Below are 14,328 nucleotides of genomic sequence, written 5' to 3' on the forward strand. Positions count from 1 at the left end.
ATACTTCTCCTGGCTCTCCATTCTGTGCAGAAACATTGTCCTCCTTCCCCTCCACTTACAAACCACCCAAATAATCCACCCAGTTTGGGGCTGGGGGTCACATCCCCTTCCCCGGCCCCCCTGCGTGCCCCGGGTACAGAGCGGGTACCACTTCCCAGCATCTTCCAGCATCTCCCATTCCCTTCCCAGCCCCTGCAACGATTTTACCATCTCCCTGTCTCCCCTTTCTGCTGCGACTGGATCACGCGCGGGCTATAATTAATAGAAATTAGACTGTCGAGACCTTGCAGCCCCCATCCCGTAATTACTTGGCCTCGCTGCATGCGAGGCACAGAGATCGGCAGCGAGCTCACAAGCCACCGGTGATGGCAACACATCCCCTTAACAGGCTATTTTTGTTAAGCTTTTAATGCAGGCACTTGCGTGGCACTGGGGGATGTGCATCTCCACAAAGTCCGTTCCCGAGGGGATGCGCGGGGGGATATTTTGGGATGAAACGCTGGCGTTGGAGCTGGACAAAGCGGGATATTAGCAAAGTGCCGTGTCCTGACCACGTTCATCACTCCCACGTTAATTCCCGGCTCCCCACCTCCCCGCCGTCCAACCGTACAGATTTCAGGGGCTTGGCCAAGCGGTGATGCTCAGTGAGCGGTGACCCCCTCCCCTGGTCCTCAGCTCCCCCCGCATCCCCCCGCACCCCGAGAGCCATGCGGGAGCGTAATGACACCCGACATCTAACCGGGCACCCGGCATCTCCCCACCGGCTCATTAAACCCCCCGACGGCCCCGGATCAGACGCCGGGCAGAGGAGCGGCAGAGCGCAGCGGTTCACACCGCGCTGCTTTTATCACCGTGCTTTTTGCGAGCCGGTAAAAAGTTCAGTGCAAAGCACAGGAGAGGGCTCTGAAAGTCAGCCACGCTCATGACCCAGCGTGAACAGGGTTTTGCCGGTGTTTGTGACGCTGGCTCGGCTGCCGACCCACAGGGGTGTTCACTTGGAGGGCTTGGAGCATCCCGCACCAACCCCGAGAGGAGACCAAGGGCCTGGGGAAAGGTGCTGCTGCCCATTTTGGGTGCAGGAGAGAGGCTCGAGGCTGCGGGCAGGGCTCCAAATGACGCCATCACTTTTATTTTTGGGGGAAGAAAAATGTGACAGAGCCGGTGGCTTTGATGCCCGCCCGTCAGCCTCCTTCCCCCCTGCTGCAGGCAGAACGACGTGCCGCTGAACGGGGAAGCAGGTACATGACAGGCTCTAATTTGCCCTCTTCTCCACCAAACGCAAGGACATCCAGTAAATCTGAAATGCAGAGAGACTGAAAAGGGATGAAAGGGAGCGCGCGCGGCACGGCGCGTAATCGGCTTGTGGATCTCGGTGGCACAGGACACCGCTGGGGTCGGCGCCTCGGCAGGATTACACGTCTATAGAGCTAATGCTCTCCCTATTAGCCACGCTGGCATAAAAACGCTGCAGAAGGGCCCTTCGCCTCCCTGTTTCGGGCCGTCACCCGCCCCCTGCTCCGTCCAGGTGAAGGTCCATCCAGCCCATCCCTGGTGTTCTGCAGCCGCTGGTTTTTGCATCGCCCATGGAGGTGGGCTGGATGCAGGGCAGCCTGGGCAGCTGTCACTTGGCTCTTCTCTCTCACATTTGCTCTGTTCTGGCTGTATTTCTGATCCTAAGGAATCTCTCCGTAGGTCCCAGCCAGGCACTGGCAGGGAAATGAGCTGGTGAATCTGCTCTAGTTACACACGAGCTTGTTCAGGGTTTGATAGCGATCTGGCTGGTGCTCGGCTGCGGTGGGTTTTGTCATTTCATCTGCAATTGTTTTGCTGTGAAGCACCTCGGAGGGTTCGCCAGCCGGCTGTTTTACAGAGGACACCCGTCCTTATTACTGTTGTGAATGAACTACTTTGCATTTCTGTGAATGGGAAGGAAAACTTGTCACCTCAGGACAAAAAGGGAGTGGAAGTATCTGATGATCCCCTGAGACAATCCACTAAGCTCATGTCATCCTCCTGTATTTCTCTCTCCTCGGGGGCAATTGGAATTATTAGTCCCTTCTCAAGGACCTCAAGATGTCTCTGTCCTTTGCCAGTTCCCATCCCCGCTTCACTGCAGGCTCCTGGTGCGTCTCACTGGAGCCCCGTCCTGTGCTGGGGACCCACAGAGGATGCCTGGTGCCTGCTGGGGGTCAGGACAGCAGCGCTGGGAGCTGGTGAAGCCCCTGGCCGTGCCTGAAATCCTGCAGTATCTATGCACACCGTGCTCGAGGTGTGGCCTGGGCCATGCTGTCCTTTTCCAGAGCAGTGAGAACATCATGGTGTCCATCGACACCTCCAGCCGTGCTTGGGGTGTCCCCTGGGCCGTGCTGTCCTCTCCCAGAGCAGTGAGAACATCATGGTGTCCATCGACACCTCCAGCCATGCTTGGGATGTCCCCTGGGCCGTACTGTCCTCTCCCAGAGCAGCGAGAACATCATGGTGTCCATCAACACCTCCAGCCATGCTTGGGGTGTCCCCTGGGCCATGCTGTCCTCTCCCAGAGCAGCGAGAGCATCGTGGTGTTCATCGACGCCTCCAGCCGTGGCAGGACCCAAGGACTCGACTCATCCATCTGTGAAGCCAGCCATGCCATTTCCCTCCAGCGTGCATCCACTCCGGGAAGGTCCCAGTGGCTTTTGAGATGTTGGTCCATCATGTGCAATGGGATGAGATGCAGGGGCACAATAAACCCTCCGGCAGCAGGGAAAGGAGAGTCAGGAGAAGACGACGATCTCTTCTCCCTGGTATCCAGTGATAGGACATGTGGGAATGGTTCAAAGCTGCACCAGGGGAGGTTTAGACCAGACATTAAGAAGCGTTTCTTTACTGAGAGGGTGGTCAAACACTGGAACAGGCTTCCTAGAGAGGTGGTCGATGCCTCAAGGCTCTCAGTGTTTAAGAGGCATTTGGACAATGCCCTTAATAACGTGCTTTAACTTTGGTCAGCCCTGATTTGGTCAGGCAGTTGGACTAGATGATCCTTGCAGGTTCCTTCTGACTCGACTCGACTCGACTCGACTCGACTTGACTCAACTCAACTCAACTCAACTCAACTCAACTCAACTCAACTCTTTATTCTACTCCATTCCATTCCATTTTATCTGCCTCCAACCCCATGCAAGAAGCAGCGCAGCCTCTGATCTAGACAATCTTCTCCCGAACGCTGGCTTTTAGGCTCCGCGCTGAGGGAGGGGGTTTGTGCCCCGTACCTGCAGCCTTGGGACCGGCAGCACCCACCCGCAGCTGTGCTCCAAGGGCATCGCCGCAGCCGAGGGCGTTCTGCAAACTGGGGCTACGCAGAGCAGATGACACGGGGAAAACACGCTCTACACTCCCTCTGCTTCTGCATATGTTAGTCCTGAAGCAAGTATTTGAATGAAGCAAGTTTCTATAGCCGAGTTTCCAGTCCCACAGTTGGCTGCCTTTCTTCCTTCCCCCCCTCTTTTTCTTTAGCTCGGGCGGCGGGAGGAGGAGATGCAGGCACAGAGAGGAGTGCTAATTAAACAGGGACTTCCACATTAGGGTACAAATCCTCTGGACCAGAATAAACCCTGCCAATTTCTGCATTTATTTATTATTTTTTCAGTACAATTGTAATTTCCAGTGGTGCCTCCAGCACCGGGAGAGAGTTCAGGGGCTGCTCTCGGAGAGGATTAGCGCGCTGGAAGCATTATTACTTTCCTTCGCTGTGAATTCAGGAGTGATTCCCTGATGGCTGCACTCTATATAGAAGTGAATCGGTGCTAATTTGTTTTTGAGGATCACACATCCACCAACACGTGAAAGACAATCCTGCCTCTTGATGTATATTTCGAGTCAGTGCTACAGCAAACAACGGAAAATAAGCAAGCAAAGGAAGCCAGACCTCCCTCACCTGGAAAGCCAGAGCTGGAAACGAGCAGACTTTAATTTATTTTTATGCTCATGTGAGTTGGTGCTGCATTTTTCCAGGAGGGTTTTGGGTTTTGGCTGCGCTGCCCGTGGCGATGGGCAGCGGGGGCTTGGGCATCCCTCGCATGGAAAGCCTCAGGGAGGCCGCATCGGATGGGATGTCAAAGAGACTGAGCACGGAAGGCTCCCCCTTCTTGTTCCTTTTAAATCATCCTCGAGTTTAACTGCAAGAGGGGAATAAATTAACTAATTGAATCTGTAGCGACGGAGCTGCCGGGCACCTGGCAGCAGAGCAGCCGCCCCGCCACCCATCGCTCGTCTCTCTTTATCTGTGTGATTCGGAGGGACGCGGTCCGTGGGGAGATATCAGAGCCGGCTGAAATGGAAGACAAAGCTATTGTTTCAAACAGAGTTATTGATTTTTACATTATTACACTATGAAATTTATGGTCTGGTTTCAAACTGCAATAGGAGTTAATGACCACCATCCAGAAACTTCCAGGTGACCTTGGCCTCAACTTTGGTGGAGGAAGGTGAATAGCTCCAGATACTGGGTCAGCAAATGTAAAATGCACCTTCGACGTCCTGAAGGACTTGATGTTGGGGTGCTGCTGACCCCAGGCCTCTTGCCCTGAGCTTTAGCTCACACCAAACTCCAGGCTGGCTGACAGCAGTGATGGGGGGGGGGAAATGGGACCTTCTCAGCTCCAGACAAAAGCCACTTCTGCTGTTAAGCAACATTTTGCTCCTCCTGAAGCCCCCAGCCAGAAGCACCATGATGTCTTCAGAGCTCCTGAGCATGGTCCTCCATCCTCAACCACCCGCCCGGTGCAGCCTGGCTGACCAAGGGTTTGCTCTGGTCGGTCACCGCTGGAGAAATGCAAACCAGGGGGCTCGGGGGTGGCTGAGAAGCACCTGAGAGAGGAGGCGACAGCCTGGAGCAAGAGAAACCCCGTAAGAGGGGCGAGCAATGGCCAGTGCCTGCAAAGCAGGCAGCTGCCCGCAAAGGGCATGGCCCATTCCCAGTGCCGGCCGGCTCTCCCATCTCGGTTGTGTGAGGAAGATTTGCTTTTGAACGTTGGGGCTGCCAAAGTGGAGTCAGGTAACAGGTTTACACTGGTTACCACACAAGATACTGGTGTCACAGAAGGGTTCGTAGGGGCTGCAGCACTCCCCAGTCTTTAAAAGGTACCTCCCGAAGCATCTTTTGGCACCAGCCTCGTCCCAAAGCTTTCCTTAGCAAAATTCCTTCCAAATTTCCTTGTATGCTTCTTCGTCTGGGAACAGTCTTCCCACTTGTCAGCAAAGAAACGCAATTTCCAGCTGCTGGGGAAGGATTTTTCTTGTAGTACCTTCTCCCTGGAACATCCCTGACGCTGCACCCCAAGCTAAAGTGGTGTGAAGGCAGTAGCCTCCAAGCTCATCTTCTGCCTCAGAGGTCATAATTGCCATTAAATCACAGCTTGCCTAACCAAATTATGCAAAACTGAAATTATCTCCGATGATTTTTATGTTGCTGAAATGTTCCAGAACTGCCGGGGTGATGGCTGGGGGATTGGGAGCAGCTGTCACTCCATCAGAAACCATAACTCCCAACAGCTGGGATCTGTCAGTTATTTATGACACCGTTCGCAAAAAAAAATAAAAAAATCACAAAAAATGCTGCAGGTGGATGGGTGGTCGGCACTCTCTGGCTGAAAGGCAGCTCGTGCAGGAGGCAAAGCCTTGTGCTGTGTCCTGTCGGGGAGCAAACCCACCGAGGATGCTCCTGCTGCAGGACCGCGGGGCGGCACCTGAAGGGCTCTGCAGAGGAGCTGCTGCTCGCTGGGGAGTTTAGTCTTTGTGACGGTCAGGATGGGCTTGTTCATTTTATCCTCGGTGTTACAAAAAAAAAAAAGAAAAAATAAAAAAAGAGGGAAAAAAATCCGCAGCTACTAAGGCCAGGTCTGGCACCGCCTTGTTGAACCGTCCCACATCTGAAGTTTCGCTCTTGGCTCGAGCCCAGTTGCCGTCGCTGCTCCGGCCTTGCCTTTCATCGTCCTTCACTTGGCAGATGAAACTGGGAACATTTGAGGCTGCTTTTTCTCCCTAAACAGCAGTTCCTCTCCACAGCGCTGCGAACATCCCGGTCTGAGTTAGTTCCCAAGTTTCAAAGTACTTTTCCCCCCCCGGGGGTCGTAGTCATGTCTTTGTGCCCCAGTTCACTCGGGGTGGATTTCGAAAGCATCCTTTGATAGATCCAGGGTGTGAACGGGGCAGGAAAATCTCTCGCTGGAGCTGGTTGACAGCGCGGTGGTGGTGTTAGACCAAGTGTGAATTTGGCCTCAGAAGAGGGTGAGGGATGAGTAAGCTTCTGCCTTTTTGATAACACCGGCTGCTGCGAGCAGGAGCCAGATGCTTTGTCCCCACTTGTAGCTCGCTCCGGTTAAGTATTATTATTTATATTATGTAGTAGCTATACATAGTGTTTTATGGCAGTAAAGATACATAAATCAGCAACCAGAAGACGAGGGCTTTGCTCTAAAGAGCTTATAAATCTAACAGCTTGAGCAGCACCGGTAATGGACACAGCGAGCAGGCAGTCAAGTTGCATGTAGACATGAGCTAAGATGGGTCTCCCAAAGCAGATGGTGGTTTAGGAGAGATTTGAAAGAGAAGCAACCTGCTCCATCCTCGAGACCAGAGCCTGCCGGAGAATTACACGGGCCGTGACCCATATAGCTTGGCCGGGTGGGGAGGTGGAAGCGTCCATCTGAGAAAGCAGCTCACAAAGAGGGAATGGGCAGGGGGTGGCGAGGGCTCGTGGCCGAGCTGCCTTTTGGGGGGGCTCTGCGGGTGCATCCCCCCCTGGGGCTGAAGCATCTATTCTTGTCCTAAGTGATTTCTTCCCCTTGAGCCTGAGACTCCTCCTGAAAATAAGCGGCATCACATCTTCTCCAACCCTTCGACCCTTCCCCCCTTTGATCCTGGGTATCAAACCAGCTTTTTTTTTTATGATTTCTTCCTGTGCTGGCACCGGCCCGGGAGGAACCTGGTGAGATGTGCTGTGTCTGGCCAAGCACGCTGGCTCCGGGCGTCTGCATTCTTCTGGCCGCTTTCAGCTCTTGCACAAATTGAGGCTTCATGCTAAATGCATTACGCCGTATAACAATTAATCCCGTGCTACATATAGAAAGTCCTTACTCATCAATAATGCATGCGGGAGGAGTGATTTTCGCTCTCTGTAATAAGGCTAAGACAATGGAAACAAGCAGGTAATGGAGAACATTTATAAGGATGTTAATCTAATAATGAGTCTAATGCCGTTAAAAGTAAGACTGCAAACTGGACGCATCCAAAGATAAATTATTTCAAGCATTCATTAACCGATGCCTAATTAATGCCCAATTAGAGAGATGCTACATGGGAAATGGTTTGGACAGTCGGACGAATTCATTCCAATCACTAAACCCTCACTCAGAAGCAGGAGGCGGCAGAAGGACACGGCGAGCAGGAGCCGGGGTGACACAGAGCATCGGTGGGAGAAAGCCCGGAGATGAACACCCCCTTGCTGGTTTTATCCGTGTCAGCAGGGCTTTGTTTTTATTCACTTCACCTGGCAGGTTTCTGTAGGTTTTTTCTGTGCCGCTTTTGAAGCTCTCCCTCCCTGGTGAGCTCCAACACACACGCTGGTGACCCTCCATCTGCCTCGCAACCTTTACAAGATGAACTCGAAAGGGCTGCGTTAGGAATAATGAGTTCAACAAGCCAGGCAGGGTCTAACTCTCGCAGGAGCCAGGCTGGGACCTCTAGGAAGATCCCACCAGTGCTTTCGAGCCTGGGAAGCCCAGCGAGACCCAAGTGCTCCCAGTGGGCTCGGGTGCTGGCCAACACGATGCCGGCGTTACCACCCTCGGGGGCTCCATGGCTCCCTGACCGCAGCCTGTTTGTTTCTAGGGGGCCTCATACCTGGATCTAAACTGTGACCAGGCCCAGGGCATCCCAGGAGCAGCTCCTCAGAGCACCTGGCAATCGGCAGGTTTTATGGGCTTGGAGGGAAACCATCCTTGATGAGACCACGTGCCTTGAGTGCATCCACTGGGGAGTCCACATATTTCCTCTTTCCAAGTCCTGCCCACCTAATTATTATTTTTTCTAAGCATCCATCCTTCTGTTTCCCCATTCTCCTTACCCGCGAGTTGCAGCATGTAGGTAGAAAGGTATCCCTGGCTTTTCTTTCTACCATCGTACTCTTGGGAAGCTGAGAACCAGTAACACTCCAGACTATCCCCACCGCGGGAGTCACATCTCCCCTCTCCATAGGAACTCCAGCCATTAACTCACAAACGCCTGTTAATTAGAGAGACGGGCTCGGTTCCCTCTGACCTTTACCTCTGGAGTTATCCCTGCGGGCAGGGAGCCGCTAAACACCGTGCTCTCACCAGGAGCCTCAACCTTGGCCATGCTCCAGGGAGACCCGGGCTGCCTTTGTCCATCGCCACGCGTCGCTAACAGCCGCCTGTCATCACCATCCCTACACGTGAAACCGCGTACGCTCCCGGATCCCTGCCCGGCTCCACCTCTCGTCAGTAATCCCGTTAGCCTGGCAACTGTCGTGTCACGGAAGAGCGCATAAACCCGTTGTTTGGAAGCAATATGTAATCTTCCAACCTGCCGCTTAGAGCTGGGAGATGGTTTATTGATTCAGACCCTTGTGATTTGGTATTTGCAATAACAGACTCCGCATGTGGGAGATCGTCACCGCGCTGGCGCCTGGCAGGATTTTACTAATAAACACGAGACCTACAGAAGGTTTTGTGCTTCGGTGTCACCGAGGTAAGGTGGGGAACGTGAAGCCGTCCCACCTTGGCGAAGCACATCCGTGGGTAAAAAACCCAGCAGAAGGTATCAGCGAACGTAGCTTTATCTTTACTATCATTACCCGGCGCTCAGATAATCACGATACCCTCAGGATTCCGCTGTTCCGCAGCGAGGGCAGGGAGCGCCCGGTAGGCAGCGCCGGCACGATGCTCCCACCAGCGCAGCCCCTCTGTCCCCGCAGAGGCACGACAGCAAAGCCAACCCGGTACGGCAGTGACTCGGAGAGCGTTCCTTTTCCTACGCAGCCGTAGGAGTTGTTGCAAATTAACCGTTCCCAACTTACAGCCCCTTTCTGGCAGCGGCGCAGGAATGAGACATCCCTCCCGGTAGCCGATGCTTCATTTCTGAAGTGCAGCGCCTGGAAGAAGTCCCCCCCTCTTCTCATTGCAGCCAAGGCTTGGACCAGCGCTTTGGCTAGCGATGCTATTTTTTTTCCCATTAACAGCCCAGTCAGAGATGACTGCCTCTTACTGGTGATTTATGGAGAGTCTGAATAACCCAGTTTATCTAAAAATGTGACAACTTTGCCTTGAAAGGATGGGTCCAGATGGACGGGTCACCTGCTGTTAACTAAATGGTAATAGATCTCCGTGCCAGGCAAAAGGCAACGGTAACCACAGAGTTATATTTCAAACACAATTAATAAGAAAACAGTGATATTTTTTTTTGGCCTCCTACTTATATTCAGCTGTAGGCACTGAAAAGAGGGACTGTAAAAGCCCAAGGGGTCTAGGCTCATGGACTAGCTGGTGATAACAACGTGGAGTAATTAGAGATGAACTCCACTTCCACTCTCGTTTTTCAGATTATTACAAGCCAAGTGCAAGGCGAGGGCTCCTGGGCAGGATGGCCCCGGCAGCTGTACGCTGCTCCTGTGTTACTCCTTTCCCCTGTGAAGTCCAGAGGCAGAATTCATTAGACATGAGCAAGTTTTGCGTGTAAGAGGGAAAAAAGCCAAATCTAGGAGGAAAATCTGAACGAGAAATGACAAGTCTGGTGCAACGCGTCTGAAAAGCCGCTCAGTGCAGAAGGAATAGCCTGAAAGTAAGGCTGGTGCGAGGAGTGGGAGCGAGATGGGAGCTCCGGGAGCTGAGCAGAGGGAGGGGATGGTTGCTGCCTCGCTCACCGCAGCCAGAAAGCCCCTCTCACAAGCACATCCTGTAGCACTAGAGGATGCAATATGCTTTGCCACAGGACACCCATTTAAAAATATGTCCAGGCATCCCGCTTCCACAAGGAGTTTTCAGCCCAGCCTTTTCCACCAACTGCTGACAACGTATTTTCCTGTAAATCCCTTGGTTTTTGGGGTGGATAGTGGCGTCGAACCACTGTAGTAAAGAGAGATGGTGGGGATGGGTGTGCGCCTTCGGGGGAGCCGGGTGTGCTGTGCAGAAGCACCGTGCATGTGTAATTTCAGGTGATTCGTTGGGAATTACTAAAGCTCTGCGGCTTTTCCTCTCCGATATGGATTTAAGAGATGCCTTACAGGAGGGGTGGGCACCCACAAGGGTTTGCCTCTCCTCTGCTTGCTCTCATACCTTTGTACGGCCGCGTTTGGGGCTTCGCTGCCTGTGCTGCCAGCAGGAATCCTCACCGAGAAAGTTTCTCCTGCCCTTTTCGGGCTGGGAGCACGCCCGCCCGCCCGTCGCAGGCAGGGCGAGGAGGCAGGGAGGACTCCACACATCACGTTTCAACTGCCGTGGGTGATGAGCCCACTCATCGCAGCCGCATGGGTAACTCACGAGCAGAGAGGAGGGCTGAGCTAATTGGGGGTGTTTTTCACCCAGAATAGTCCCCACGGCGGCGATGGGTGGGCGGGGAGGTGCCCGGGTCCCTGCTGACGCCGCTCTCCCCTCTCTCCGCACAGGGGGGTTTGCAGAGCTGCTGCTGGTGCTGCTGGGGCTGAAGGTGCCTGGCGCCCTGGGCTGCCCCACCGACTGCGTGTGCTACCCGTCCCCGATGACCGTCAGCTGCCAGGCCCACAACTTCGTCACCATCCCCGAGGGCATCCCTGAGGACAGCGAGAGGATCTTCCTCCAGAACAACCAGATCACCTTGCTGCTGCGGGGCCACTTCAGCCCCTCCATGGTCACCCTCTGGATCTACTCCAACAACATCACCTTCATCGACCCCAACACCTTCGATGGGTTCGTCAACTTGGAAGAGCTGGACCTGGGGGACAACCGCTACTTAAGGGCTTTAGCTGCAGACACTTTCCAAGGGCTGGTGAAACTCCACGCCTTGTATCTGTACAAGTGCGGGCTGAGCTCCCTCCCCAGCGGGATATTCGGTGGCCTCCACAACCTGCAATACCTTTACCTGCAAGACAACCACATCGAGTTCCTTCAGGACGATATTTTTGTTGACTTGGTTAACCTCAGCCATCTTTTTCTCCATGGAAACAAGCTGTGGAGCCTCCATCAGAACACATTCAGGGGACTAATAAACCTGGATCGGCTGCTCATCCATCAAAATCAGCTGCAGTGGATTCACAGGCGGGCTTTTCACGACCTCCGAAGATTGACCACCCTTTTCCTGTTCAATAACAGCCTCTCGGAGCTGCAGGGGGACTGCCTGGCCCACCTGGGAGCCCTGGAGTTTCTCAGGCTGAACGGGAACCCGTGGAGCTGCGATTGCAAAGCCCGTTCGCTCTGGGAATGGCTGCGCAGGTTCCGAGGCTCCAGCTCCAGCGTCATCTGCGAGTCCCCCGAGCAGATGCACGGCAAGGACCTCAAGGTGCTAAGAGCAGAAGACTTTAGGAACTGTTCGGGGTCCGAGTCGCTCCATCAGATTAAAACACACACTGGAGACAGAGGAGCCTCCAAAACCCACCACCCTCACCACTCCTCCAAGGAGAAGGGGAAGGAGAGAGGGGCCGAGAACGGTTTGCACAGCAGCCAGCCCGCCGCCCCCACCGGCTCCCGGCCGGGCTATCGCAAACCCGGCAAGAACTGCACCAGCCACAAAAGCCGTAACCGAACCTCGGGGCCGCGGAAGAACGGGCAGGAGGTTCCAGACTATGTGCCTGATTATCAGCACAAATTCAGTTTCGGGGTGATGCCCACGCTCCCCCCCAAACGCAAGGGTAAGTGCACGCGGCGGACGCCCATCCGCCCGCCCAGCGGGGTGCAGCAGGCAGCCGGCTGCCCGGGGCTCAGGGCGTCGCTCCTCGTGTTTATGGTGGGCTTAGCGGCCGTCATACGCTGAGCCCCCGCCTCCAGCCTGCGACTCTGTACTGCCACCGATCTACAAAGGACCAGAGTTTCTTGTCTTCTTCTTCTTTTTTTGTACGTGGCGAGCGTTGGCGTGGCGAAGGGCACGACGTTGTCTCGGCTCCTGACGGCCTCTGCGTGCCCGGCCGGGCTGCTGCCGACGCGGACTGTGCCGAGGGCAGCGGGAGCGGATTAAAAGGCATTATCACACCTTGTCACAAACAGCCTAACCCAGCACCTACAACAAGCCAACCTTACAAAAAAAGCAGATAACGGGGACGGGAGCCATCGGTGACAACCACCGGACTGTATCCGTGCTCTTGGGAAATCCCCTTCGTTTGAGAGCGCTCTGAACGACCCCTCCAATTACCGAAAGGAACATAATTGCTGTAAAAACGATCACCAATTAAGCCTACGCTGTTTCTCTGCAAGTGAGTGCAAGGACACTGATACCGATGTAATAAGGACTTTGGTTCTCCCACATTTTAGCCCTTTTGGCTCATAAAAACCAGAGGCCAAAGCTGGCTGGGAATCTCGTAGAAGACAATCTCAAACCCCTGAATATCTCAGGCATTACAGCAGAACAGGGCTTGGAGTAGCCAACAACCAAAGGAAAGACTGATTAGAGGTGGAATTAAAAAAAAAAAAACAAACAACAAAACCCAACACTTCAAGAAATGAGGTACCTGCAGGAGGTGTGTTTTTTTGTAACCGTGTTCACACATCTGGAAAAAAAACCAAACCCGACAAATGCACAGGCTCCCCCCCTTCCCCTCAGTTATCCGTATGTATGTCTTATAATGTTTATAAACTATATGGAAACTATATCTTCAGAACTAAGGATTGTATTGTTGAATTTATAGCAGACCAGTATATGATTTTTTTTTTTTTTTCCTCAAGCAAACAAACCGGCAGCAGTGCCTACAGATGCTGAAAGCCATGGGGCGGGCTCCGTACGCGCGGGGGGAACCACAGCGGACCAATGTTCTCAGCAATGCACAGCCCTAAACTTCGGGGAGGGGGGTGGGAGGGGGGTGGTTGTATGCGATGCAGCAAAGTCCATATCCAGAGAGCCCAAACTCACCCTTACATCCTAATTTGTAACTGGGGGGAGACAGAGATTAATTAGTCCAAATAAATAGAGCCATAGAGCGCTGTCTCCGCAGAGCACTGCGAGGCCCTGGGGAGGAGAGGGGCTTTTTGGGGGCTGGAGGCAGAGCGGGGCTTGCCAGCCGTGTTGGGGGCGTGAGGACCTTTATAGCTGGACTAAGGTTTTCACTGGGGCAGTAAGAAGCAGTTCCCAGGCTGCAGATAGTCCTGAGAGTGGCAGGAGAGGGTTTGTTTCTTAAAAGGAACAGGTTGTGGCATGGGAAGAGTCAGAGAAGGGGGAAACTACAGCTTGTAGAGGACCGGCGAGAAGCACGGTGCCCAGGGTTTCTGGTCCGAGAGAGCTGTAGGAAGGGGGCTGTGGGGAGGTGGAGGAGAGGGAGCAGATCTGCTTGTTCCCCTCGTCCTGAATCAAACCCCGTGGCGGAGCGATGCGTTTGCTGGTTGGGGGCACGGCGGAGCCGGCGGCATCCCCAACGGCAGCCCACAGGCTCGGGGAGGTGTTGCCCAAATTCTGCAGTCGGTGTGTGAATTCCCTGTCAGCGTGGATATGTGAGACCAAACAGACACTGAAGTTAAATGAAACAAGGGAAATAAAAAGTGATCTTGGACAAAAGAAGCCGGCTTTTCATTTCGTAACGCTATCCCAGCGGCAGCGTCACGTTTCTAGCCCGTAGCTCACGTGTGGGGTTGCAGAGCCCAAAGGCAACGGCTCGTGTTTTCCATCAGACACAGCACGAGCTTCAGGAAGAACGGGCCAGCTCGGGAAATCTGCTCGCCCAAGCGCTTTGGGGATGGGGAGAGGGTATTTACGCAGCGGCAGGTCCCCTGGAGGTATCTGGAAATGAAAAGGGAAACTCCCAAGCAGAAAAAAAAGAAGAATAATTCCCCGACGCCCTTATTTTTAGGAGCGGGTGGGTGCCGGGAGCAGGCAGCTGGGGGGGCACGGCCTCTTCTGTCTGTCTCGCAAGCGAGGAAGGGCAGGGGCTCGGCTGCTTCACTCTTAAGTTCCCTTCTTGGAATGGCAGGAGTAACCCTGGGAGGAGATCGGAAGAGGTTACTTCATCAAGCCCTCTCCCTTCCAGCTCCTGCCCAAACTTTTCTGTCTACAGGGCTCTAAAGCTCCACTAAAGGGATGTCCAATGCAGCCAGAACAAATAATCCGCGATCTGAAATAGCTCCCTCACGTCCTACTCTCTATAACCAACAGCAACTGAAT

At 53.9% G+C, this 14,328-nt stretch overlaps 1 protein-coding gene across 1 annotated transcript in view; it reads left to right on the forward strand.

The window, feature by feature from the left end:
• RTN4RL1 (reticulon 4 receptor like 1) overlaps positions 1 to 11,997 on the forward strand; it is a 30,276-nt gene extending 18,279 nt beyond the window's left edge. Inside the window, exon 2 of the mRNA XM_068415850.1 lies at positions 10,658 to 11,997. Coding sequence (XP_068271951.1) covers positions 10,658 to 11,997 — 1,340 coding nt within the window. The remainder of the gene's footprint in view (positions 1 to 10,657) is intronic.
• Positions 11,998 to 14,328: the final 2,331 nt, after the last annotated feature.

The sequence above is a fragment of the Nyctibius grandis genome, chromosome 18 (assembly GCF_013368605.1).
Source record: "Nyctibius grandis isolate bNycGra1 chromosome 18, bNycGra1.pri, whole genome shotgun sequence".
Classification (NCBI taxonomy): domain Eukaryota; kingdom Metazoa; phylum Chordata; class Aves; order Nyctibiiformes; family Nyctibiidae; genus Nyctibius; species Nyctibius grandis.